The 25993-nt window shown below is 51.5% G+C and overlaps 8 protein-coding genes across 8 annotated transcripts; 3 read left to right on the top strand and 5 right to left on the bottom strand.

Moving 5' to 3' along the window:
• Positions 1-1365: 1365 nt before the first annotated feature.
• On the bottom strand, positions 1366-2638 carry QC762_404540 (uncharacterized protein; the record flags this gene model as incomplete). The annotated part of the gene is made up of 2 exons (XM_062889912.1): positions 1366-1687; positions 1743-2638. The coding sequence occupies 2 exons, from the start codon at positions 2636-2638 to the stop codon at positions 1366-1368; spliced, it is 1218 nt and encodes a 405-aa protein (XP_062744093.1).
• A 995-nt stretch (positions 2639-3633) lies between these two features.
• Positions 3634-5579, top strand: QC762_404550 (uncharacterized protein). The gene is made up of 3 exons (XM_062889913.1): positions 3634-3944; positions 3997-4066; positions 4126-5579. Exons 1-3 carry the CDS (start codon positions 3894-3896, stop codon positions 5466-5468), a joined length of 1464 nt encoding a protein of 487 aa, XP_062744092.1. The 5' UTR covers positions 3634-3893; the 3' UTR covers positions 5469-5579.
• Positions 5160-7738, bottom strand: QC762_404560 (uncharacterized protein). Its single transcript, XM_062889914.1, has 2 exons — positions 5984-7738; positions 5160-5928 (listed from the first exon to the last, which is right to left on the bottom strand). The coding sequence occupies exons 1-2, from the start codon at positions 7048-7050 to the stop codon at positions 5676-5678; spliced, it is 1320 nt and encodes a 439-aa protein (XP_062744091.1). The 5' UTR covers positions 7051-7738; the 3' UTR covers positions 5160-5675.
• A 391-nt stretch (positions 7739-8129) lies between these two features.
• QC762_404570 (uncharacterized protein) lies at positions 8130-10023 on the bottom strand (the record flags this gene model as incomplete). The annotated part of the gene is made up of 3 exons (XM_062889915.1): positions 8130-9160; positions 9213-9676; positions 9725-10023. The coding sequence occupies 3 exons, from the start codon at positions 10021-10023 to the stop codon at positions 8130-8132; spliced, it is 1794 nt and encodes a 597-aa protein (XP_062744090.1).
• A 1188-nt stretch (positions 10024-11211) lies between these two features.
• On the top strand, positions 11212-13226 carry QC762_404580 (uncharacterized protein; the record flags this gene model as incomplete). The annotated part of the gene is made up of 4 exons (XM_062889916.1): positions 11212-11537; positions 11626-12747; positions 12815-12996; positions 13058-13226. The coding sequence occupies exons 1-4, from the start codon at positions 11466-11468 to the stop codon at positions 13224-13226; spliced, it is 1545 nt and encodes a 514-aa protein (XP_062744089.1). The 5' UTR covers positions 11212-11465.
• Positions 13227-14274: 1048 nt separating this feature from the next.
• On the top strand, positions 14275-15867 carry QC762_404590 (uncharacterized protein; the record flags this gene model as incomplete). The annotated part of the gene is made up of 7 exons (XM_062889917.1): positions 14275-14379; positions 14436-14488; positions 14561-14698; positions 14775-14879; positions 14935-14995; positions 15064-15650; positions 15712-15867. 7 exons carry the CDS (start codon positions 14275-14277, stop codon positions 15770-15772), a joined length of 1110 nt encoding a protein of 369 aa, XP_062744088.1. The 3' UTR covers positions 15773-15867.
• A 2980-nt stretch (positions 15868-18847) lies between these two features.
• QC762_404600 (uncharacterized protein) lies at positions 18848-20199 on the bottom strand (the record flags this gene model as incomplete). The annotated part of the gene is made up of 3 exons (XM_062889918.1): positions 18848-19285; positions 19352-19739; positions 19802-20199. 3 exons carry the CDS (start codon positions 20197-20199, stop codon positions 18965-18967), a joined length of 1107 nt encoding a protein of 368 aa, XP_062744087.1. The 3' UTR covers positions 18848-18964.
• A 103-nt stretch (positions 20200-20302) lies between these two features.
• QC762_404610 (uncharacterized protein) lies at positions 20303-25327 on the bottom strand (the record flags this gene model as incomplete). Its single annotated transcript, XM_062889919.1, has 8 exons — positions 20303-21824; positions 21877-22000; positions 22061-23422; positions 23478-23711; positions 23768-24047; positions 24112-24347; positions 24402-25011; positions 25091-25327. 8 exons carry the CDS (start codon positions 25325-25327, stop codon positions 20303-20305), a joined length of 4605 nt encoding a protein of 1534 aa, XP_062744086.1.
• Positions 25328-25993: the final 666 nt, after the last annotated feature.

Raw genomic sequence — 25993 nt, 5'->3', positions numbered from 1 at the left:
GTAGAGGGAGGCAATCGATCTGTTGTCGTGACCGTTGAAGCAGTATTGCAAGGGACAGTCACAATCCCAGCGGACTGGTTAGGGATGGTAATGCGAGTAGTGGTTTGCGAATTTGATGTTGTGGTGAGTGTTGTAGTCACAGCTTGAAGTCAAGACAAGAAACGAATTAGTATATCACGGGTCTCGAGCAGCGAGATACATGTAGTTCTGCTTACTTGCTATCCGTGAAGGTGCTGAGGTTGACCTCACACTCGTTGGAGTTGTTAACGGACGAGAGACGATTATTTCAAATGGACGGGTTTCCACAAAGCCTGTGTCTGAGTGAGGGAGAACAATGATCCAATTGCCTGAGTACAAGTCGGAATAAGAGATCGAGCTGAAACTGCGGTCAGCGTACCTTCGTTACTTGGGCATGAATCTACAAAAGATTGTACCATGTTGATATTTGAATGGACTCAGGAGGGCCTGGAGTGATCTGGGAACAGGGAAACTGATTGCTATCGTAGTCCTGCAGAATTGGTGTGATATCCACATTTTCACAGGCGCCTGTTCATGTTGGTAAGGTAGTTAGGGACAGTTCTTTCAAGTTCAAAGTTTGGAGGCGCTATTACCTTCAAATGTTGAGGCAAAACTGAAGTTTCCGTTTCTTGTCCCATCAACGAGATATGTTTCGTGATCAAGATAATCGACACCAGTGCAAATGCAGGTGTCATAACTCTGGCCTGAAGTGAGACATAACGCTTGCCCGGACAAGGCTAACCACAGGACAAGAAATGAGGCATTCATCGTCCTTGATCGGTAGGAGTATTACCGTGGCAGAAACGACAATGATCTGCAGTATCACAACACACGACATCCCTATATACTCAAACAGCTGAACGTGGCAAAAGGAAGTCTGGTACATATTGAAGGTGCTTTTTAAATTTGACGCTATGTTGAATCTGACGTTAAGTTACAGCACAGGGTGACACTGAGATAGAATCTCATGATATTGAGCACTACTACCTTGATTGTGAAGGGCCGGGAGATGAGCCGTGGTAGGCGGTAATTAACAACTTGCTTTTACCCATCCGCAAATGGACAGCCTGGCATGATAAGGTAACCGGCAGTTTCCACTTCGTGGGGTTGTTCACTTCGCAGCGAAAAGGTTAAGATTCCAACAGACGTACACCTCCAAAAGGTAGAATACCTAGACAAACAACCAAGGTATAGGTACTATGGCAAAGACCAAATACAAGCCAAAATCCTATCGCCCTATAAGGTATACAACCGAAAAGAAACCAGACCTATCGTGAATATAAAGACAAAAGCCGTTGTCGAGAACCCCCAAAGCCGGGTTCCGCCAAGCGACCAGGTACCTAGGAATCAAGGATCCAATGGCAGTTTGAACAAACGGATGGCGTTTCCCCTTGCTACCAGCTCTTTCTGATCGGCTGGCAAGTCCACGCCGTGCCACCAGTATTGTGCCTCTGCAATGGTGTCGTATGGGTAATCAATTGAGAATAGACACCGTTCCACTCCGATTTGATCTATGCAAAACTTGAGGCCTGGCTCGTTAAAGTTTCCCGACGTGGTGATGGAAATGTTGTGGGTGAAATAGTAGGTGTAGTCCTCCTTGGACGGTCGGGTGGCCTTCTTCACGGGTTTGTTATACCAGTGGTCTGCCCTCCAAAGATTGAAGGGAATCCTGGATGTCACGTTAGCAGTTGATATCACGTAGATGACACATATTGACGACTCGCCCTTCTCCCAAGTGTCCAATAACGACCTTGACTCGTGGAAAGAGATCGAATACGCCCGATGAACACAGTGCGTACACATGCGTGCTCAGATCCAAATGGAACTGAACCGCGGCCCCGAGAATCTGCTTCCTATCTCCCCATTTGGTCCCAGGCTCGAGGTCCTGTGCCGCCGGGTATCGAGGGTGCAAATACACTGGCACGTCCAGTTCTTCAACAGTCTTCCAAAACTCGTGAAATCCTTCACCGTCGTAGTAGATCTTGCCTTCCTTGTCCGCGTTGGGAGCACCAGGTGAGGAATCCTGGTAGTCGTTGATGATCAGACCGAAAAATCCCAGTTCCTTCACTGCCCGAACTGCTTCAGCTGAAGCATCAGCAGAGTTGTGCATGGAAAGTGACGCGAGACCCCCGAAACGCGCTGGGTTGAGTTTCACTTGCTCTGAGAGCCAGTTATTGGCCTCACGGGCGATGATCGCGGCTTTGGCAGGGTCTGATTCGCCTTGGGGTCCGGGGGAAGTCAAAGACAGAAGCATGTATTCCACGCCATGTGTGTCCATCTGATGAAGGCGGGTAGTGTGGACATCTTGGAGAAGAGATGTAAGGTGAGAGTGACGGGTAGGAGAACCGGGAGGAGAGCCGGAAGGCGAGTCCGGAGGTGTTTGGCGATGTCCTGGGTTGAAGAGGGGCGCCGAGGCAGAGATCCAACTGAGGCCGGCGGGGTCGAGGACGGCCTCTTCGATGGCGATGGTGCCTTTGGGAGCTTTCTGGAAGGTCATGTTGTGATGTGCAGTTTGGCTTGAGCGACAGAGAGAACGGCAGGCAATGATATAACCTCGAGGGTGGAAACAAGCAGCACAGTTGAAGGTTTTAAAGACTTGAGGATGACCAAAAACAAGCATGCCCAACTGGCACCTGGGGTGGGGGGTCAAATCCCGGGAGATGAACCCATGGGCTGTTGCCAAGGCCAATGGTTCCGGCCCGCTGTCTGCGGCAAATGGGCCCCGACCCCCCGAATGGACCCCCAATCCCCAACGGCAAATGGCATCCTCGAGCCCGATAAGATGAAGATGACGAGCCCGGAGAAATGGACCCATGGGTGGGAATTTGGGCAGTCAAAAATGGAGCCTCACAAAGATCCAGCGTTTGACCCAACTCTTAGTGTCCCCGCAAGGCCCGCTCGTCCATGATAGGGATTTTGGGGATGGCCTCGTCTTTGGACCCTGGCCTAGAGTGGAGATAGCGACCCAGCTGGATGGAATCCCACGTGGCGTCAACAGCGATCGGTCGTTGAATACAGGCAAGGCTCATCTTGGATTCATGAAATATCCCTGCATCAGACGAAATGTTGGTTCGTCGAGTTGACAACCTTATCGTATGATCCTACTATCATACGTTTATGATGTCGTTGTGATGATTTCTACTCGCCAGTTAAACGCACTGCCTGTCGTATACGAGTATGACCGAGATTTGGTGGTCCAAAAAGAGAAAGTAAGCCGCGTATGATTTTGTCGAGTTTGAGGGAGTCGGGCGTGAATCACTGTAATTGCAACATGGTAGAGGTTGTCGTGATGTCGAGCCCAAGTAGGTATCCACAGCCCCAGGGGCAGGTGCCCTGCCGATGGAGCCTCATTCCCGCAAATGCTTCCCAACCTGACGGGACGCTCCCTGTCCACCATCTGATTCCAAGCAGCGGTCCGCCGACAGGGAGTGTTCTGTGGAGAACCCTTGTGAATGCACAGCGTAACCTCGTAGTGAATGAATAACCTCTAGATGTCTACCTACTTGTGATCACGTATTATGTCACAGCAACGCTTAGTCACCTCGCCATCCGCCTCTCACTTCCTATTGTTTCGTTGCAATCGGCCGGATAAAGCTACCCGGTTTCAGCTTCCCAAAATGGAGACAATGTTACTGCGGGGTTAACATATCTTGATATAGGGACGCGGATCAAACTGGCTTATGGATGCCGGTGGAACTTAACGCCGAAAGAAGACTTCATCGCAAGTTTACTTTCATGTTCTGGCCAATTCCTGTGGAAACTTTCTTTCACCATTGCCTAAGGTACCTACCTGCCTACCACGACTCACGGCAACTTGGTGTGAATTCCGCCCCCTTTACACTGTATCAGTGACATAACCTCAGAATCAAGCCAGGATGGCATTTAGCACCAGTCCCATCCGGCCACGGATGTTGATAGATGGAGAGGTGTGGTTCCCATGGTTGCCAAGTACCTAGAAGCCCACTGACATACCTTTAGCTCGTTGAAGCCTCGGATGGCAAGACATTTTCCGTTTACAATCCCGCCACTAGAGAAGTGTCAGGAGAAGGTAAATAATCGCCCACTTTTTCCATTTTAACGAGAACATCAGCTGATGACGATGCGCAGTTCCTGAAGCTACCGCAGATGACACCAATAGAGCGGTGGCTGCAGCCAAAGCAGCCTTCCCCGCTTGGTCAGCGCTGGGTCCAGCAAAACGTGCTGTTTACCTGAAGAAGCTCGCCGCTCTTATCCGGGAGCACAGAGATGAAATTGCCAAGCTGGACGCTGTGGCGATGGGGATGCCCGTTTCTACCCACTTCTTCGCCGAATCCGCAGCCGGGCAATATGACCACTACGCCGAGGCCTGGCCCCATATTCAGGGCCAGGCCAGTGTCAACACCCCTGGTCATGTCACCATGACGCTTCGCCAGCCATTCGGGGTGGTAGCTCTCATCATTCCGTGGAATGTGCCAGTGCACTTTTTTGCGTCCAAGTCAGCGCCAGCGCTGATAACGGGAAACACGATTGTTCTCAAAACTTCGGAGAAGGCGCCTCTGGCAGTTGCTCGAATCGCCAAGCTCGTCAAAGAAGCAGGCTTCCCCCCGGGGGTCTTCAATGTTCTCTCCGGTCACGGCATCCCCTCTGGTCAGATCCTGTCCCGCCACATGGACGTCAGGGCACTGAGCTTTACAGGCTCGAGCCGTACGGGAAAGCTCATCCAGGAGGAGGCGGCGCGAACAAATCTCAAGAAGGTCATTCTCGAGCTTGGAGGCAAGTCACCCGCCATCATCTTCGACGACGCAAACCTCGAGAAGGCGGTTGCCCAGACCCGCTGGAGCATGCAGTTCAACTCTGGGCAGGTTTGCATGGCCAATTCCCGCATCTACGTACAGTCGACCATCGCTGAGAAATTCGTCGAGCAGTTCAAAGTTAGCTACAGCTCGAGCGTCAAGTCAGGCAACCCTTTGGACAAAGAGACGAATCATGGCCCCCAGGCAGATGAGCTTCAGTATAAGCATGTGCTTTCTTACATCAACTCGGCGAAAGACTCGGGCGCCACTCTCGCTCTTGGGGGGTCGGGAAACTTGGAGACCTCGAATGGATACTTTATCGAACCGACCATCTTCCTGAATACCCCAGAGGAGGCTAAAATAACCAAGGAAGAGGTGTTTGGGCCAGTGGTTATCATCAACACCTTTGAGACCGAGAAGGAGGCCATTGCCAAGGCGAATGATACCGAGTTTGGGTTGTATGCCTCGGTCTTCACCAAGGACATCAGCAGAGCCATGAGAGTCGTACAAGCGCTGGAGAGTGGATATGTAGGCATCAACACCACCAGCCCGAATACTGCATATGACCTACCTTTTGGTGGGTACAAGGGAAGTGGACAGGGGCGCGAGGGGGCATTGTGCAGCATGGACAACTTTCTGGAGGTGAAGAGCGTTATCATGGCCTTAGAAGAAGAGTGAATTGTACGTAGATATCTCTATGCAATTACTGACAGGTAGCTAGAGGGTTGGCCAGGAGCATGTCCGTTTTCAACTAGGGTTTTCACATAAAACAAGGCATCCTGTTCAACAAGGATGATATTGGAAACTACCTCTACAGCTCAAGCAAAACATGCTCCCAAGCGCCACGACTGGACTTCATGACTAGGTACCCAAGGTAACGAAATTCTAAACCACTACAGCAGGAGGGACAGTTGCCAACGGAGCGGTTTCCTCCTCTGGCTCCTGCTTAATTGCCAGCTTCTTGATCGCCTCGTCGTAATTATCCTCTGCGTACTTTTCAGCGTCAAAGCCATGGATCCAGTCCTCTCGGGGGAACTCAATGCTCTTCGGGTTTTGTTTAACAGTTTCCCAGTCTGTCTTGTGCCATCTGTCGCGAGTGGACTCGCCAGTCTTTTGCACAGCTCTAACGCGTTCATATCTGTTGTCATGTTAGCGGAACACCCAATCCAGACTCGAGACGTTGCCGAGCATACCTGAGCTCTTGGTGAGCCCTCACTGCAGCTGGGACACCATCCTTCCCCCCGCGCTTCAAGGCCACGGCAATCGTGACACCATCCTCCATCGCTTGAGTGGCTCCCTGGGCACTGGTAGGCAAGAATGGGTGGGCAGCGTCACCCAAGAGCAGAATCCGCGCGTGCTTGCTCACCCAGGTGGGCAGGGGGTCTCGGTAGACCAACTTCCAGTCCACCAAGCTCGGGGTCTTCTCCACGATGGCCTTGCAGACGGGATCCCACCCCTCCAAAACCTTGTACACGTCTTCCAGCTTGCCCGGGAAAGACCACGACTCATCGATGTCGTGCTCATCTTTGTGGGTGAGCACCCAACAGCAATCCTTGCCACCCTTGATTGTGCTGAAGAGGAAGTGCACGTCGGGCCCGATCCAGCCGTTGAACGTATCCCCATTCTCACAAAACTCCTTGGTGCGTGGGTCGGCAATCATGTCCTTGTTAGAGAACCACGCCCGCCAGACAGCATAGCCGCTGCTCTTGGGCTTGTCCACGTACCCAAGAACAAGCTCCCTCGCCTTTGATCTGACGCCATCAGCCCCAATGACAATGTCGGCCTCGACCCGCTCTCCAGATTTGAGCACGATTCCGGCCTTGTCCTCTGTTTCAAAGTACTCATCGACGTGTTGGCCGAGGTGGATCGGGATGCCGAGTTCGTCCCTGGCGTAGTTGAACACCACCTCATGCAGCTCGCCGCGGTGGCCATTGAAGACGGGCGCCTCCTCGCGCTGGGGTGGGGTGGGTTGGTGGTAGACTACCTCGCCCGTGTCGTACTTGTGAATGCGGAAGCCGTAGTCTGTGAGGTCGATGCAGAGGGAACGGAGCTTTCTGGCAATGGCGCCGTCGGCCCAGCGGGCAAAGATACGCCCGCCGTTGGCACCAAAGGAGATGATGTCGCCGAGTGTTTTGAGAGCGGGGAAGTTCTCATAGATGGTGACGTTGTGGCCTTGTCGGTGGCACTCGATTGCTGCTGTAAGGCCACCGAAGCCGGCGCCGACAATTATCACGTTGATGCCGGTGGGCGTGGGGGTCATGATTGTGAGTCTCTGTGGTGTTGGTCTGGCGGTTGGAGAAGGTAGGTATGGTGATAAGTCTGGCTATGAAACGGGTGCGTGGGTGGTTTGTTGAGTCTATCAACAGCTTATATCTGTAACTTGGATGTACTGCAACGTCAACTGCTACATGATGGGGACCAGTCTCTTATGCATGGCAATTTGCTGGTACCGCACGTCCCTCATCATAAAGTTGTCCCCGAATTTGGCAATCAGGCTATTGACGTGCCGGCCCCGGTCAGCGTTTCCCTCTCTCCTTGTCTGCCTCCGACGAACTGTTTCGATTTCCGGATCGGGATTTCCTCGCCTCCACACTGACACCATGATCCGACATGTTGGTAGTGTGCCCCTCACATCAGATGCCGAATAGGTGCGCCCAACAGCTGAACATCAACCAAGCGTATGAAGTCGTTCTCGGCGTGGGCGTCACGCGTTTTCCCATGACCCTGGAGAACGCGCTTCACTGTGAATGCGGGGAATACACCCCCGCATCCCAGGTGACCAGGTCTTGGGGATTGCCACATGCCCACACGATCGTCGCCAGTGCCGCGATTTCTCCAAACTGAAGCTGAAAGAAAAAGGGAAAGAAAAGCTTGCGTTGGATGGAGAACTGCCCGCGTGACGTCGCCTACGCTAACACAGAGCATGCAGGGCCATTTTTTGACAAGCCATGTCCTTTGTTGGAGTAGGTACACTGGGTGTTGTTTTCCGGTTCTCAGGGGTTCAGGGGCATTACAGGGTTAGGGTTACTCGCCTACCACAACCGCCTTCGATTGCTTCGACTTGAATGCTCTTCATTTCATGGATCGCAGCGACGGTCATATCTCGTGATATTTTTATAACGTAAAACCGCCATGTTGACCATGTTTTAGTCTGTGGTCAGAATTCTCGGGGGTACCTCGAGATAACTAAAACTGTTCGAGGATTTAAACCATGTCTTGACATCCAAACAACGGCATTGGCGTGGTTACTTGTGTGCAAGGGCGTTGTATCAATAAAGTTTCAGTTTTGCCTCTTTCACTAGACTCCTCCTATCATCCCTTGTACTTTCTTGCATGAGGTCACTGCCCGACCTTGACAAACCTGACGTTGCCCTTCTCATCGATGATGGGCTCCTGAGCCACCTTTTTCTTTTGTTGCTGGTAGAACGTGCTCATCCTGTATTGACTCTCCCCGTCATGGATTTTGAGATCTTGCAACGCTTGCCGCCCCTCCCGCTCGATAGCTTCCTTGATCTCCTGGCTCCTTGGCACGATCTCGCAGGGGAACGGCTGGGGCCGCATGTTCAGACCGTTGGTGAAGGCAAAGATGTCCACATCGATCTCCTTGCCTGTCGTGGGATCACGAGCTTTACGGATGTTGAACCCCCATAACAGTCGAGCAACACTGATCCATGTTCCCTGTTCCGCGAGTGCTTGTCCGCTGCACACACGCCTCCCCCAGCCAAAGGTCATGTAGCCTTTGTCATTAGGGAACGGGCGCTTGTAATCATTGCCCTCCAGGTATCGATCTGGGTAGAAACGGTCCGGGTCTGGAAACTCTCTCTCATGATGGTGAATGGCCCAGACGTTGCCTTGGATCCAGGAACCCTTGGGTATGAGCCAGCCGTTGTAGGTGTCATCTTGGGTGGGCGAATGAGGTTGGCCACCAATGATAGCTACGCTTCTCCAGCGAAGCACTTCTCGTACAAAGGCGTTGATGTAAGACAGGTTTGGTGAGTCGTCCCAGTGTGGTGAGCGATTCGGCCCGATCACCCGGTCGAGCTCTTCCTGGGCCTTCTTCACAGTCTCTGGAAACGCGCAGCATGCCAAGATAAAGCTGACAAGTGTGCTTGAGGATGTGTCGGCCCCGGCACCAAAGAGGTTTCCGGTCAAACCGGAGAGCTCGGCGACTGGCAACTTGTACTTATCAGCTTCTTCGAACAGAGTCTTGACATAGGGCGTAGGCATGCTGGCTTGTTCCGAAGGGGACTTTTGGTTGTACTGCTCGATAGCCTCCTCGGCCAGCGTGTAGAAGAAGTAGTGACCGCCTTTTGAGTTACGACTTCCGAGTCCCTTGAACCACGGCATGAATCGCGGAAACTTGGCAAGGACTGATTTGGTCAGTCGGCTTTCCGCATGTCTGAACAGGACAGGGATACTCACTAGGAAACGTCTCGAGCAGCATGGGGAAAGACTTGCCGGGAACGTTGAGATCAGCTGCCAGCTGCATCAAGGCAATAACCTCCGTGATGATGGGGTCATTGTAGCTGGCAACCCTTCGTCCAAACGCAATGATAGACACGACGCTCGTGGCATACCTCTCTAGGTGCTTGACGTACTCCTTGGGCTCCCTCAGAAAGTCCAAGGCAATGATTTTACTTTCATTGTTCTGGATAGCGCGATATCCCCGGACCGACTGCACGCCAACTCCAATGTGCATCAGCTTGCGGTGAATTCGCCATCGCTCGCGCTCCTCTTGGTTGCGAATTTGCATCGTCACCAGGTTTGACTGACCCGAACCTAGCTCTCCAAAAACAATCATCCGAGGCCTTGAAGTGTAGATTTGAGCCTTCTTCTCAAATATCTCATGGGCACACCAAGCTTCGTTGATCCAAAGTGTGGGATTCCTGCGTGAACAGGGCGTTAGCAACTCGATTTCTGGTTGTGAAAGCTACCTAGGTACTTGCCGCCCAATCCAGTATGTGATAAGTGGTGTGTTGTATCTCTTGGACAGCTCCTCAAAGTAGATCCATGGCTTGTTGTCTGGGAGCGAGAATGTGTTGCCAACAATGGGTAGCGGGAAGGGCCCAGGTGGCATCTTTGATCTCAGATAGAGCATGTGCGCGTAGTCGACTGCAACAGCAATGACTGCGACGGTCAACAAACCGAGGACGACATTGTCAATACCGACGTCGGCAATGGCCAACTGGCACTTGGCCAATATGATATTGTCCAAAAGCCTGTCTGCGAGCATGGCTTGCAGTTTCCCACCCACGATGGCGAACTGAACGTGTGGTAACTAGGTAATCCAATGGCAGGTAGTGTCGTGTGTGGGTGGTGAGTGTCTCAGCGGACAAATGCAATCAGGATATAACGAAGTTCGCACAACCAGCAGCCATGTCGCTGCCCACCAGCTGACAAAGGATGTCGAGACCATAACAGGGCCAGGTCGATTTCCCGGATGAAGTTGAGCGGGTAAAGGCCCCGCATGGTTCCGTCTCGGCAGTAGATTTGCTTGCCGCCACTAAGGACAGCTTAGTGCGAGGTGAGCTTGGTGGGGGAGCTGGCGGGTGTCGTCTGAAGTAGGTAGCTATCGATTGTTGGAGACAGCTCGGAGGTCTGGCATGGCACGTGTCTACGAGGGGTTGCAGTCGGAAGCAACGAAGCGAATCATTGTACTAGGCCAAATATTGCGCGCAGTTTCTCTGACGTGTTACTTAGTTGTACGACGCTCCAGCAAAACCCACCCCGATAATAGGAGGGTTTGCTCACCGTGAAGTGTGTCTGAAAACAAATCTATGTGTAGTTCGGAGGGCCCGCCGAAAGCATCGAGATGGACCAGCAATGGTTCTGGGCTACTGAATTTGGCACTACCTGTGGTCCTTTTTCACTTTCTAATGCTTTACCAGCCTGCCCGGTGGAATGTTGCGGTTGCCTCTACAAAGCCGAAAGGTGAAATATTGAATCATTTGGTGTTGTCCTGCCTGAACTTCAAGTACCTACCTCGCTATTCGAGTATGTTTCCAGAATTATCTTATATGACCATAAATCTAGCAAACATATGATATTGTTTGTGTGCGACCTGACATTAGCGGTTGCCGAGCAGCCGCGGCTCGAAATCGATGTTGGAGGTTGTCAGCGTAGGGGCAAGACGAGCCTGAGATGATTACTGTATTACGAATTGCCGACAGTGGTAAACTTAACGACGCGCTGATGATCATTCGGTGCTGAATGGAACCGTTGAGCGCGAGTACAACGTTGAGTGAATGATGATGAATTGCGTTCATGTTGCCCACATCTCACGTCGCAATGACTGTGGAACTGTCGAAATGAGCACCTAGTCACACTCTCAATGAGCAACACCTAGTGGAGGTGTACAACATGGCGATACGACGGGGCGTATCCATTCGACGGTCAATTCCTTGCACCGAGGCTGATGACTAAATGTGTTAACGCCGACGTTGACGTTCCCTGATGATGGTGTCCAGTGTACCTTCTTCGAGTCCCTTTTCCTCCGACCGCAGGAACAATGTGGCATGCCAACACTGCCGTCCTATGCCCGAATACATTACATGTTATGCAACGGGTGCTTACAGCGAGTGATGGCGACACCTACCTTACTTATTGAACCTCAGAGCCACCTTTCTCCCCCAATACTTACCTTGACAATAACCCCCATACTTTACGAGCTGCACCATGGCAATTCTTGACAGAATTTCTCTCGGGACGTATCCATTCATTGCTTGGCCAACATGGCTCGCTGAGGCGGTAGGAAATCTCCATTCTCCAACACTTCGCGTTGCTTTGTATTGACCTGAGCGCCTATTTCTGACTCGATCAATGCTTTTCGGTACAGACTATCATGATACTATTATCTACAGTCCTCTACAACCTGCTCCTCCATCCTCTTCGATCTCTTCCCGGTCCAAAGCTTTGGGCGGCGACGCCGATACCATACACCCGAGCATGGCTTTCAGGACGAATGTCGAGTAACATTCACCGATTGCACGAGAGATACGGCGACGTCATCCGCGTTGCACCAAATCGTGTTTCCTTTGCACATCCCGACGCTTACAATGCCATTCGAGGCCACCGCAAGGCTGGTCAACTAGAACACGGAAAGGACCCTGTTTTCTACAAGATGTCGATGCACAACATCTTGGGCGCGAACCGTGAGGATCACAGCCACTTCCGTAAGATCCTGAGCCATGGTTTCTCAGCAAAAGCGATGCAGGACCAGCAACCCCTTATCACGCAGTACATCGACCTGCTGATGGATCGTCTGCAGGAATTGACTAAGGGAGGACGAGAAGAGGCCGTTACGGACATGGGCGCCTGGTTCAACTTTACAACCTTTGATATCATTGGTGACCTGTCGTTCGGTGCTCCTTTTGGTTGCTTGGAGAGCAGTTCATACCACCCCTGGGTCACGGCCATCCTCAAGGGCGTCAAGGAATTCGCCATGTTGCTGGTTATGAACTGGTTTTTCCCCAGTTTTTCCAGAGTCGTCAAGGTTCTGACCCCTTGGCACCACCCAGCAAAGCATACCAATGAACAGGCTGAATTCGCCCGTGTCCAGGTGGTCAAGCGACTCAACTCTGGTGTTGAAAGACCGGACTTCGTTCAGGCCCTGACCAACGGATCCAAGGCCAACAACGGAAGACCCTTGACAATAGAAGAGATGGCAATGAACGCAAGGCTGTTGATTCTGGCAGGAAGCGAAACCACGGCTACTGCGCTGTCGGCAACAACATATTACCTGGCGACATACCCCCGCGTGCAGACAAGGCTGGCAGAGGAGGTCAGGGGTCAGTTCAAAAGCGAAGATGAGATCAACTTCTTCAGTGTCAACAGATTGACATATATGCTTGCCGTTTTGGACGAAGCAATGAGATTATTCCCGCCTGTACCGGCCAATCTTCCACGCAAGGCGGCCAAAGGTGGGGACGTGATTTTGGGATGGCAAATTCCAGAGAATGTAAGCTCATGTCCTACGCTCGCAAACAAATATAACGCATAGCCAGCTAACCAAGAACTGATTCAAGACCGGCCTCGAGATCTGGCCGTGGGCTGTGAACCACCTTTCCCGCAACTTCACTGAGCCCGACAAGTTCATCCCCGAGCGTTGGCTTGGAGGAGAAAGCTTTGAAGGCATAGTGTTCGACAAGAGTAGACACAGTGCACTGCAGCCATTTTCAGTTGGCCCACGAAACTGCATTGGCAAAAAGTAAGTATCGCCTACATAGCTTTACCTAGCCTCGGGACTTATTCTGACTACGATGCAATAGTTTGGCATACGTCGAAATGCGGGTCATCTTAGCAAGGTTCATCTGGAACTTTGACTTGGCTCTGGCCGACGAAAAGTCACAAATGTTTCCGAAGGCAAAGTCCTTTGGTCTCTGGGTCAAGAAGCCGCTGAACATTCGGCTCATCCCTGTTAGACATGTATCCAAATGATGGCAGTCGAAAGTTGACGAAGCGGATCAGTGGTTCGAGGGGCGTGGGAGCGTGGGGAGTTGCACGGTAGCTCTTTATGATGACAAGGATGTATTTTATTCTCCATTTTGATGTGGACAATTCCAAAAAGCTGGAAATAAAAGCAGGCATGTTGGTGATTTTGGCCAATAGCATTTGGAGATGGGCACAGGGGGGGACACCAACCGCTCCTGAGCCCCTTGAAGCCCACCCCTGAGCCCCTGAACCGTTCCGCTGCCTTCTGATTGATCAGGGTCTAGATAATCAACAGAACCGCTTTCGCTCTCGAGTTCCAGGTTCATCAAGAAGGTGCAGGGCAGTTGTGTTGGCAAAATGATAAGTCTAACGTTGCTGATAGAGCCAGCCTTAATGCCAGTTCTAAGCCCCGTCTTCAAGTGTCTTGACACGACAGAACAGGACATATTTCGCACGCTGAGCAGGGTAGCATTATGCACGTGGACCAAAGGAATACCTACCTGCGCGCATACCAGTTTGCTGCACCTGCAAGTCGAGGCCGCGAAAGCATCCTATTGGACAAGACTTGGGCAATACATGAGTAGTCTGCATCTGCTTGTCTTGCGTCCCGAACAAGGGAAACCTCCTGACAAATCGCATCCTGTCGGACTCGCTGCAAGGATTGTTCACCACATCACAAACCAACTCCAGCGGGGGTCACGGCAGGGGTCTCCACACTATCGGAAATCGGAACGGATCATTCCTCCCTTCTGGAAGCTGTGGCACACCCACTGTCGCTCCGAAACCCCGCTGCTGGCGAGAGAAAAGGCCGTCTGTTCAATCCATCTCGTCGTCGACTTCTCACGTTACACAACCTGTCGTCCTGTTCGTGTTTCCGAGCCATTCCCGCCCGCGCCGCCGCCTCTTCCGCAGGCTTGATCGTCCCCCGGCCCACTCCACACCAACGCCGTACAACCACATCGCCGCATCTCGTCTAAAAAGTCCGACCGGCACCTCACATTACACAAATACGCCTCTGTGCTCCCAACCGATTCGGAGTGCCATTACCGCCGAGATGGGGTCTTCTAAGCCGCCATCTTCGCCCGCTGCTCCTTCGAGCCCACCGGCGGCAGCCGCCGAAGCGGGCACGCACGGAGAGGAGGCCGCGCCCATCATTGTGGTGAGTGTGACGAGTTTACCAATGTCTCGCTCCCTAAAAGCTGACCAATTGTCCAGGATCCCGAGTTTGAAACCGAGGTTCAAGGTGATGGTGACTCTGCCCTTGGATAGTATGTCCAACGACCACCCACAATTGTCGACGAGTGGTAATATGCGCCAGTTGCTAAAATTTACTGCTTCAGTGCCGAATCTTCCACCGCGTCTCTCAGCTCTTCCATCTTGCAGTACCGTGAGATTCATGGACGCACATATCAGAATTTCAAGGAGGCCGAGTACTGGGCACCTAATGATGACAAGCAAAATGATGGGTTGGATTTGCAGTATGTTTATACCTGCTTTTCTTATTAATCAGATCTGATCGCTAGGGAATGGGGCTTATTACTGACGCACATGCAGCCACCACATGATGTATCTGATCCACAACAACTCGCTTTTCCGGTCACCAGTTGAAGACCCAGATGCTGTTCTTGACGTGGGCACCGGAACCGGTATTTGGGCCTTGTAAGTTTATCTTGCACCTCCTACTCGGGAACCACAATATTGACATGATGAAAAGGGACTGCGCGGACCAATTTCCCGCCGCCGAAGTCATCGGCACTGATCTTTCTCCCATTCAGGTGTGTCCACCACTTTATGCGATATCCCATGTTTCATGACCAAAATATTTACCAAAAAATATATACAGCCAACATGGACGCCCCCCAACTGCCGTTTCGAGCTTGATGACGCCTCCTTGGACTGGACCTTCTCCGCTGACAAGTTTGACCTCGTTCACCTCCGCTTCCTCATCGGCTCCATCGAAGACTGGCCCAAACTCTACCGCCAAGCCTACCGCTGCCTCAAGCCCGGCGGCTGGCTCGAGCACACCGACTTCACCATCCGCATCGCCTCCGACGACGGCTCCATCCCCATCGAGGATCCAAAACACCCTTACGCCATCTGGAACAGGATTTTTGCCGAAGCTGGTGAGAAAATCGGCCGCACCTTTTTGGTGTCCGACAAGGGCAAGAATGCCGAGTGGATGAAAGAAGCAGGCTTTCCTGGGCCGTTCAACGTCGAGCATTACAAGTTGCCCTTGGGGACATGGCCAAAGGACAAGAAGTGGAAAGAGGTCGGAGCCTTTAACAAGCAGAGCTGCTTGGAAGGGCTGGAGGGGTATGTTCTTTACCTTGCGGTGAAGATCTTGGGGTGGAAGTTTGAGGAGGTGCAGGTTTTGTGCAGCAAGATGAGGAGCGCGTTGGCCAACCCCAACTATCATGCCTATTATGGGTGGTAAGTTTGAACCCACTTTCTACTTTTGGCTGCAGATTTGCTAATGTTTGACTCGGCTTAGCTCAACGGTATGGACACAAAAGCCGCTTGATGAGCAAGCTATTGGCGACGCGGAAGCCTAGAATGATGCACATTCTTTTATGCTTTGGTCATGTACGGAGGAATCAACGATGGCTACAGTGAAGGTGGGAAATTTGGGTCGGCCAGAAAACAAGGGACCTACCTAGTACATATGATGTATCACAAGAGGAAACGGTTTTGGCGATAGCCGAGCTTGTGAATGGGACTTGACGCATACTTTGTTCTAGCATATGGCACGCGTTAGTGTCTACTCCATGCATAAAATGGACGCGATGTAAATAATCAAGTCATGGTTACCTTACCTTACCTATCATGAGATAGAGACAACAATCGTTCTTGAACTTACTCATGTGCGAAGTGTTTGCTTTGTTTCCAATTTGGTCTGGCATCACCTGCATGCCAAAGACCCTAGGTAGTTTGCCAACTGATCGCAATCCCAGGAATCAGTGCGAAATGGTTCCACGTGAAGTTCCAGTGGCTCATGATTGTGGGTGATGACTAGATCCAGGGTCCGATATGGTACACCGATCCAAGGTGGGAAAGTCCTCTCGATGGTCTGTTGCAGCCGCTATAGTCGAGTCCCTTCCGCCCCAACACCATGAATCTCTGGCTCGAAGCCTCGAACAATGCAGGCAATTTCCAGGTTAGTTATCAGGTTACATTTGGTGCTTACAAAGGTCAGTGACTTGCTTACCTATCTTACATGTAGTGTGTTATCTACCGACATCTCAAAAGTGGCGGTGCCTGCCGTAGCTGCCTTCCCTACATGTATGCTGATCGGTGCTGTCCGCACGTAAATAAGGTAGGTAGATAGGGTACGCATCGACGCTTTCAACACTGCCTTCTCTTCTCAGCTGTGCCTTAATCTTAGAACAACATTGCAGGCATCAATTTGTGGCTTTCCTCTGTCCAACGTTGTGCATACCGTTACGGCTGATTCAACAATGCGAGAAGCAATTTTCCTTGCTATGTTTCAGGTGAGATAATTATTGATGTTACATCTTGCACTCAGGCAACATGTGCCAGTCTTACGCCGGCCCCCGGCTCGACTATGGTCTTCGTTCCTTCTCTAGTTTTAGTTCTTTCTCTGGTTTTCGTTTCTTCTCTGGTTTTCGTTGTTAGTCTCACTCACGATTGGTCTTCCGTTATGGGCCTCTTGGATTGCCAACCCGACTGCTTATCGCCCTGATGACACGTTCAGTCCTGTGAGCACAGGTTACAATTGGTGGTTTCAGTCCGGCCTTTTTCAAATCACATACGGAGGAAGTTTTACGTTCGCTCAGGCCAAAGTTCTTGATATTGCATGGGACCTGGTAAATATTCCCCCGAAACCGGCTGATTTAGCAATGTGATGCCTCCTAACTGCGTGTGTGGTTAGTCCGGCGTCTAGGTCAGCTCTTGATTTCGTGCCTCTTATGGCGCGTTTTATCCGACTATATAGCAACAACACTTGAAACAGGATTTGTCTCCTATTCCACATTCTGGATGATTTACTTACGCCAGGAGTCATCCATTGACGCAATCTACCGTCTTCTCAGTAACAGGACCTTCTACCGTATAGTTCAATCAAGGGTGGCTATTGCCTTCATCGTCATGTCACTGACACTCATTTTGGCATTCCCCACTCTTACCAGCGCCATGACCGGCTTCGCTGCTAGCACCGAATCGTTCGTCGTTGAGCAAGAGACAGGCAATTATATACGATTTGCCGAATTTCGACCCATTGCATACGTTGCTCATGACGGCGAGCGGATCAATCGGACCAAACATTTTGTGGTGCCCATTGATGTTCAGTGGAGACCAACGAACTCTCACCATGTTATCCAGCAAAGGTAGGTAAGATAGCCATCGATTCCTTTACGGACGTCCGTTATTTATTTCCCCTATTGTGGTTGAAATGGTTTCAAGGCGATCCCCTGTTGGACCACATGTTCTACCAGCTTAGAACGGCCTGTCCCATGATCGGGGAAGCAGGCTTTGAAGAAGGCAGAGTTAGAGACCCGGCCGCTGAGTATGTCGGAAGGTATGGCTTCTATGGGTCGCTTTTTGGGCATTCCGTACTGCGGTCGCCGCCTTCCACAACATTTTGGCGTGACAAGGTCTTAGAAGGAACTCCGCTAAATATCTCGGCCTATTATTTCGGGAATCAGTGTCTCCTTCCGGGAAGTTTCGACATTAACTTAACCTCCTTCAAGGACAAGCAAAAGGTTCAGCTTACAGTCTCCCGGGGGATATACAATTTGGACTATATCGCTCAGTACGGCTCTTGTCAACCAACTACAGGGGTATGTCAACCTTCCATAAAAGAAGAGTACACGTAGAAGCTAAATTCTGTCAACTTTGTCCTTTACCGTTTTACACAGCATGTAGCTGATCGAAATTTCAAATAGCGGTACCGATGGGGCTTCTCCTACGTTCAATTGTGCCTGGTAGTCGCCACCCTCCTGATTTGGACTCTGAGTGTCTGTTTACTGTGGGCTAATTGCCTGCTGGAACTTGCTTTCCAACGCAGAGGCAAAGGTGCCCAGGAAGTGGAAGTCGGTCCTTTTTCTTGCTGAGTCCACCACACGCGAACTTCAGATCATGGAGTTTGAATCACCGTTACAAATGGCCAACGGCCAGCTCAACCATGCTACAAACAACGGTTTGAAAGGTGGTCAAATATCTTTTGTGGACGTCATCCTGTGTAGGAGTGTTGGTGTTTGGCGGGGACTCTGGCGCTGGACTAGAAGCCATAAATACTGGGTTATATGCTTTTCGGTGTCCGCGGCCTTTCCTATCAGCATGATACAAATATCTGTGGGACTTTTAGACTATAATATGCGTCTTCCAGATAATCTGATGGTGGTGGGACTGCGAAGAGAAGATGGTGGGAAGGCGGGTACGATTGTGATAACTGCGGCTTGGGTTTCGTTTCTGTATTCCGTCTTTCTGTTGGCTCTCATTCTTGCCCGACACACCCGCGGTCGACTACGTTGAGGGGTTGGATTACCTGGTACCTAAGGTAAATACTCCGACCGAAATTGGTCCCAGGCCAGCCCGCCCATACTGTTGCAAAAGAAAAGAACCAATAGTCAATCAGCAATCGAACATATTTCAACATATCCACATCACACTTTATCAATACATCAAAAGTTGTGGTTTAATTGTGAGATGTGTTTACGCTGACACCTTAAAGGTGTATTGTGACAGGTCATCATACAGGCTTTGGCTATAACATAATCTGACTTCATCTAGAGCAAGTAGTTGTCAAACCAGGTGACCGCCTGCAAGAAGGCCTGCTCCTTGGCATACTTCGTCGCCTTCTTGTTCGGGTCCCCTCTGACAGCAAAGCCATGTTCAACGCCAGAGTAGAGGTTGATCTGGTACGGTTGACCGGTCTGTTGCAGAATCTCCTCGCTCCTGTGGCGCTTCTCGGCAGGGAAGATGGAATCAGTTTCGGCCGCAGCAATGCTGAAAGGGCCCTGAATAGCAGCCAACTCGTCCTCCTCGACAAACGAGGGGTGGGCAGCATAACCAACCTTGATGCCATCCTTGTAATGTCTGACAACATACTGCATTCCACGTGTTAGCACTCCGCACGCAGCTGGCATGATTTCGAACAAAGTGAGCGGGTCTACCTTGGCACCGAAGCAATACCCAACAGCCCCCAGCTTCTCCACCCCGTATTCTTCCTTGAGTGCCTTGATCGCATCTTCAACAATAGGATCGACAGCCTCCTTTGTGTGAGGATTGTTTCCATCAGAGCCCTTGGTCAACCACGCGTTGAAGTCGAAGGGCCCTGAGCGGTTCAGGGGCAGCGCGTCGCCATTGAACACGTCGATCAACAAGGTCAAGTATCCATTGGCAGCAAACTGGTCGGCGATCAACTTGCTGTTTTTCCAAATACCGATGACGTCAGGGATAAGGAGGATGCCAGCACCCTTGTGGGCCTTGTCGGCGGTGGGCGTCGCGAGGTAGGCGTCATGCTTGTTGGCTACTTTGATGGATTGGCCTGTGGTTTCACCTCTTGAAGAGAATAGGCGCATGGTCAGCGATGGCGCACTGTGCTGTGTCGGGTTGATGCTTACTCGTGCTTGACACCAATGGTGCAGCATTTCGCGGGAGGATTGGACGCCATTGCACAGGGGTTCTGGGGATTTGAGCTGATGCTTCTGCAGCGAAGGAACAGGAGGAGAGATGGAGGGCTGAGCGTGTCTGCTTCAAGTGTTTCTGAACAGGCCTCGATCACGATCTCTTGCTTTCTATTTATTTTCGACAAGCACTGCTGAGCACGAAATAAGTAGCCCCTCCAGCTCCCCGCCCCCCACTTTAATCCGTCATTACCCCGCCAAATTTGCCATATCTCCGGCCCCGGCCCCTGTTCCAGGTTCCCGAATTGTCTCGGCAAGCCCAAGACACGACCCACCTCTATCCGCTGTCTCGGTCTAGCGACATGTTGACTGAAATTCATTGTTACATAACTCATAAACGCAAATCGAGGTATCTACAGCTAGAGACAATATCCGCACCAATGAAAAACATCACCAACTAATCATCCCTTTTTCATCCCAAATTCACCGAGATGTCCTTCATTCCGGAACATCCTCAATATCCTCCTCCACGCTCTTCAACCACAGCTTCTTAAAAATGCCCCCTTCCCCTTCCTCCTCTACCAGTTTCCAAGGACTATCAAACTCGACCACCTTACCCTTATCTAGCACAACCACCTTGTCAAAATCCATAATGGTATCCAGCCTGTGCGCCACAGCAAGGATGGTGTAGTCGCAAAACTTCCTCCTAATCAACCTTTGAACCATCTCCTCTGTCTTCCCGTCCAAGGTACTGGTGGCCTCGTCCAAGACAAGGATATTCCCCGGCCGCACTATTGCACGAGCAAGACAGAATAGTTGCCTCTGCCCCTGCGAAAGATTGAGGCTGTCAATGTCGGCATCCAGTCCGCCAGATCTGCTGACAATATCCCAGACTTTGACCTCTTGGAGTGCAGTCTGTATTTGTACATCCGTGGCTTGACCAAGAGGGTCGGCGTTGAGTCTTACAGACCCTTTCAGGAGGAAAGGATGCTGCGGGACACCGACCAACCGGCGGCGGACATCCTCACGGGGAATCGTGGACGTGTCCACCCCGTCAATGCAGATGGAGCCAGCGTGAGTAGCGGTCATGCGGAAGAGCGAAGACACAAGACAGGTCTTGCCGCTTCCTGTTCGGCCGCAGATAGCAACCTTTTCTCCGGCAGCGATAGAAAGAGATATATTCTTGAGTACAGGGTCTGAGTCACCCTCGTTGTACGCGGCTGTGAAATTCTTGATCTCAATGGCACCCTTCTGAGGCCAGTTTGATGGTGGAGTTTGATCTTCGCCGGGAAGGTCCTCAGATGGGACAGCGGTGCTGGTGAAGCTCTTGATGCGAGCTACCGATCCAATTTGCGTCTCAAGGGTTGTCCAAAATGTGACGAGAAGTTTGACGCTCTGGCTGAACTGGATGACATTCAGGAGTGCGAGCCCAACACCACCTGCGGCAACAGTACCGCGGAGATTGACAACGAGGATAATGAGAAGAACAGCGATGGCTGCAACAAGAAGGTCAAGGACAAGCGTAAGCCAGCGTTGGACGGCATACATGAGGTAGAACGGTTTCATGGAGCGGTTGAGGAGGGTGTGATTCTTCATCTCGAGGGCGTCTTGCCAGCCGAAAGCGCGGATGGTGGCAATTCCGCGGAGCGACTCCTCAAATAAGGAATACAATGGCGCCTTGGTTTCAATATCGATCAATCGGATCTGGCGGGATGTGCGAAGGTAAAACTTCTGGACGAGATAGAGTGTGATGAGAACGATGGGGAAGGAGATGGCCGCATAGATGGAGCCAACACCTATGAGCGCCATCTGCGCGATGCAAAGAATCAATGTAGTGAATGTGTTGAGGGCAGCGATGGGGAGCTCCATGTCAATGAGTTGCAAGTCCTGGCTGAAGCGGTTCATGGTGACGCCTGTGTCTGTCTTGACAAAGAAGGACATGGGTGCACTCAGAACGGTCTTCAGGAGCGCCAGGTGGAACTTTTCTCCGGACAGAGGTACCATCTTGATGATCATTTGCCTGTTGCCGGTCAGTACACATGAAAAATTTGACGATAGCAAGGATAACATACCAACAGCCAATGGTGAGACCAACAATGGCGATACCACCAAACATGGCATAAAGACCAATCCAATATCCCAGGTTATCGTTGGGGCGAATCTCATTTTCTGCAGCCCACCATTGAACCCAGACAGCTATGGTAGTGTTAGTATTTGCCTCAAAGCAAGAAAGGATCAGGCAAGGTAGGAACTCACTCGGAAACGAAATACAAAAAACAAACGCAACAATGCCCAAAACAAAGATCAAGGTCGGCCACAGCCCCACAGACTTGATGTAGTAAGTATAAATCTGCACATCACCAGTCTGTCTCCCCGAGTCCAGTGTGTTGATTGCGTCAGCTTCATTCACTGTCTGGATCTCTGACGAAGAAGAAGCAGCCCTTTCAGGACTGTGAGAATGGGAAATCCTCTCTCTGGAAGAGCCCGAGACCGAAGTCCCACAGTCGGTCTCATGCAGCTCCTTTGGACGATCAACATCAGTGGTATCATCATCATCACTGAAGTGATCGTCGTCTGGCTTGAAAGTCCAGTCCGGTCTAGAGGCTAGGGAGAAAGTAGACACGTAACCAGTGCCGGCGTGGTTGAGCTCATCAAACGTTCCTTGAGCACTGATCGTGCCGCTGGAATCAAGACAAACGACATACGCAGCGTAAGGCAGTCTTTTGACCGAAGAGGAGACAAGCAGGACGGTAGCTTTCGTCTCTGTGAAGATGCCTTTCACACCAAATAGACTGTGGAAAACATGGTTCTCGGTTGAGGTGTCGAGACCACTGAGGACATCATCCAAGATGACAATCTCACGGCGGGCATAGACCGCTCTTGCCAAGGCGATGCGTTGGCTCTGGCCACCTGAGAGAGCGATTCCACCGGATCCTATCCGAGAGGAGTCACCGTGAGGAAGCTCTTTCAGATCACGACCAAGAGCACAGGCGCGGAGAACTCTTCCATACCATTTGGGATCATACTTGGCGGTGCCGAGAATGGCTTCTCTAATGGTGCCATTCATGTGCCAAGGGTCTTGAGAGCAGTAGGCAACACAGGTCGAGCCAAGGTGAACAGAGCCCGACAGTGAAGGAATCTCGCCCAAGATGGACTGGAGCAGAGTGGACTTGCCGCACCCAACCGGCCCAACCACCATGGTCAACTGGCGCCATGGCACAGTCAAGGTAATGTCGCTGAGGATAGGAGACTTTTCAGCATTCCAACCAAAGTCACCTTTCTCGATAACAATGGCATGGGGCGAAGGCTTCTCCATGTCCACGATTGGCAAAGCCAAATCGAGCGAGTGCTCAGACGAGACCATGTGAGGGTCTTGTTTTCGGGGATCTTCTCTCTCATCAGACTGGAGGAAGTTTTGAATGCGGCTGAAACTACCCACGGACCCCAGAAACGTCGCTAAGGACATGACAAGGGATGCCAAAGGCTCCGAGAGCAGGGCAAACAGTGACAGCGCTGTGAAGACGCGCGCTGTGTCCAACGTCCTATCACCAGTATCCCGTGCGCGGACGGAAAAGATGGCAAACGTCAGAACGGGTGCAAAGACCTGGGTCACATAGGCTGTCATGTGTTAGCGACTGGTTGCATTGCGAGGTTCAAGGCAGGGTTGACTCACCAAATACCATGTTCCAGATGATCAGTTTACGGAACCGCTTGGAGATGCAAAGCTCGTCCACCCGGAGCTTCTGCATGCTGGCCATCAATGTGTCCTTGAGACCACACATCTTGACGCCCTTCATGGATGATAACATGGCTGATGTGGCAGAAATACGCCGTTCAATGGCCTCCAACCACATGGCTTGCCGGGAGACGATGAAGTTCATAGCCACCATGGAGCCAAGCAATGACACTGTAATATGCTGTCAGCATGACCGTTGCGAATGATAAATTCACGTGTTGACTCACAGATTGACAAAGCCACGGGAACTACACATGCAATGCCCAGTTGCCGCTCCAACAGAAAGATGGCAACGCCCACTTCAATCGAGTTGGACCAAATCTCATGCATCGTTTGCCATCCTTGCACAATCCGCTCCATGTCGGCACTCATAAGCGTCATGGAGGCAGCAGGATCAATGTCCTTCAGACTGAGAGTGCTGGTCTTGTGATATATCATGGAGATGAGACCTGCACGAACCATCGCGATGGTACGGTATGTTTTGTGCTGGTACTGTCCCATGGTAACCTACGCATTGATGAGATGTTAGCATCGGTACATAATGTGGGGTGATGTGATGAGAGGAACATACCGCAATGCCGACATAGACGAAGAAGTAGGCCCCAATGAGGCCGTAGCCAATCTGAGTGCTCTCATCGGTGATGGGCTCCTGTGACAGTCTGATGGTGCGATTGATGAGAAATGGCTGGCAGAACATGAGGGCTGTGAGGGCAGCCCGTGGAGGAACTGTGCTCAGGACAACCCATTTCAGGACACCAAATGCTGTCAGCAACAAAGCATAAGGTGACTTGGTCTTCTTAGCACCGCCTGTGTGTCACTGTCAGCAGCTGTGGGCAAGGTCATGTCGAAGGACTGACTTACCAGAGACAGTGGCAGCCCATGCATTCCCCAAACGCCGATAATTGTAACCGGCCTGAAGATGCTTGTCCAGCTCAGGGAGGTCACCTCGCTTGTCGACATCCAACACCCGGCCTTTCTGGAAGCCCTTCCAAAACAATGGATTGAGCCACCAGAAAAAGGACCGGTTGTAGAGGCCGCTTGTCGCTTCGGGCCCGTAGCCGTAGCCCCTGAACTCGGGTCGTAGCACCCTTCGTTTGCTCAAGGCTTCAATGACAAGCAAGAACCCCTTCACCACGACAGCAGTGACGGCGAGGTAAGCCAGGGAATTCTCCTTGTTGATGTCAAACGAGTCACCGTCTTCGTCCAGAGAAACAACATACGGGTCGCGTAACCACAAGGTTCGTGCCCGTGCAATGTCAAACAAGAGGGTAGCAAAGAGAAAGGCACCGATGATGGAGGACGGTCGTACGTTGCGAGTGTGCTCAACGTAGGACAGCAGCGAGAGGGCAAGAGAGGAAACAAAGGTGAGGGCAGCAGCGGCCAGGGTGGTCCGGGTTCGGACGGGGGAAGGGAGCCTTGACCAGAGGACCAGCGCTGCAAGTTGAAGGACAGCCAGCGCAACCCAGGTGGACTGTGAGATTATGATTTGTTAGAATCAAAGGTACTCTGGTGTTGACAAACAGGAGAGACAGGCCGGGAAAAGTACATACAACTTTGACAGTTACCAAGTGACTGCCACTGGTGAGTTTCTTGGCTTTCCTCCACATAAACCACACTCTCGGAAGTGAGACGAGCAGGATGAGTCCCGCGGGCAGGATTGTGAGGATCGTCTCTTCGAAAAATAGAGTGAAGTCGAATCCACCTCGACACTCGCCGGCGTGAGGGCCAAACGAGTTGTCAAGATGAGCGCATGCTGCCGAGACCGGAGAGGAAGCTGGCGGATCCATGACTGCACCGCGTGTTCAGACTTGAGGAGACGCGTGTTCAGTGAGTCGTCCCGACGGGTGATCAGTGTCTCATGCAACTCGACATGAGGGAACCAGACAGAGAAGAAGTCGAAGTTCCAGAAGAATCAAAAAAAATCGGGGGGACAAGAGGTCACCCAGAGCCCTGGGTTCGCAGATGAGCGGCTACATATTAATTCTCGCCCATTCCGCCATCGATGGTTCCTTGAACTTGGCGTGTTTTGTTTGCATCTTGTTGAAAATCTTTTCCTCGTTCCCGGGACCAGGCCTTCGAGAATCGTCGATCATGTCGTGAAAATAGCAGGTAGTGGCCATCTCCGTCCTTGGTTTTGAAACCCCTTTCCCTACCGAAAAGAAATTTTATGGCCCCTAGTGCCAACAACGCATCACAGACTTCCCCTTGTTACACCAGCCCATCTCCACACACCCTCATAGTAAAAAGCCACATGGGAGCCGAATCGGCCAAATAGAAAACCTCTATGGTAGCTTTAGGAAGTCAGACGTCACCCCACAGGCCGGCCCAGTTGCTGAATCCAGCAGAGCCCCCGTCCCGTTCAGAAAAAGAAGCAGTCCACTCTAGGTTGATTGTGCCTGAGCCTCCCTCCAGTCCAGGCGTCAGTGTCATGCTACGCCATCGTCATGGTGCAA

Source organism: Podospora pseudocomata, chromosome 4 (assembly GCF_035222375.1).
Source record: "Podospora pseudocomata strain CBS 415.72m chromosome 4, whole genome shotgun sequence".
Taxonomy (NCBI): Eukaryota; Fungi; Ascomycota; class Sordariomycetes; order Sordariales; family Podosporaceae; genus Podospora; species Podospora pseudocomata.
The sequence above is the reverse complement of the archived record's forward strand: the minus strand, read 5'-3'. Positions and strand labels throughout refer to the sequence as shown.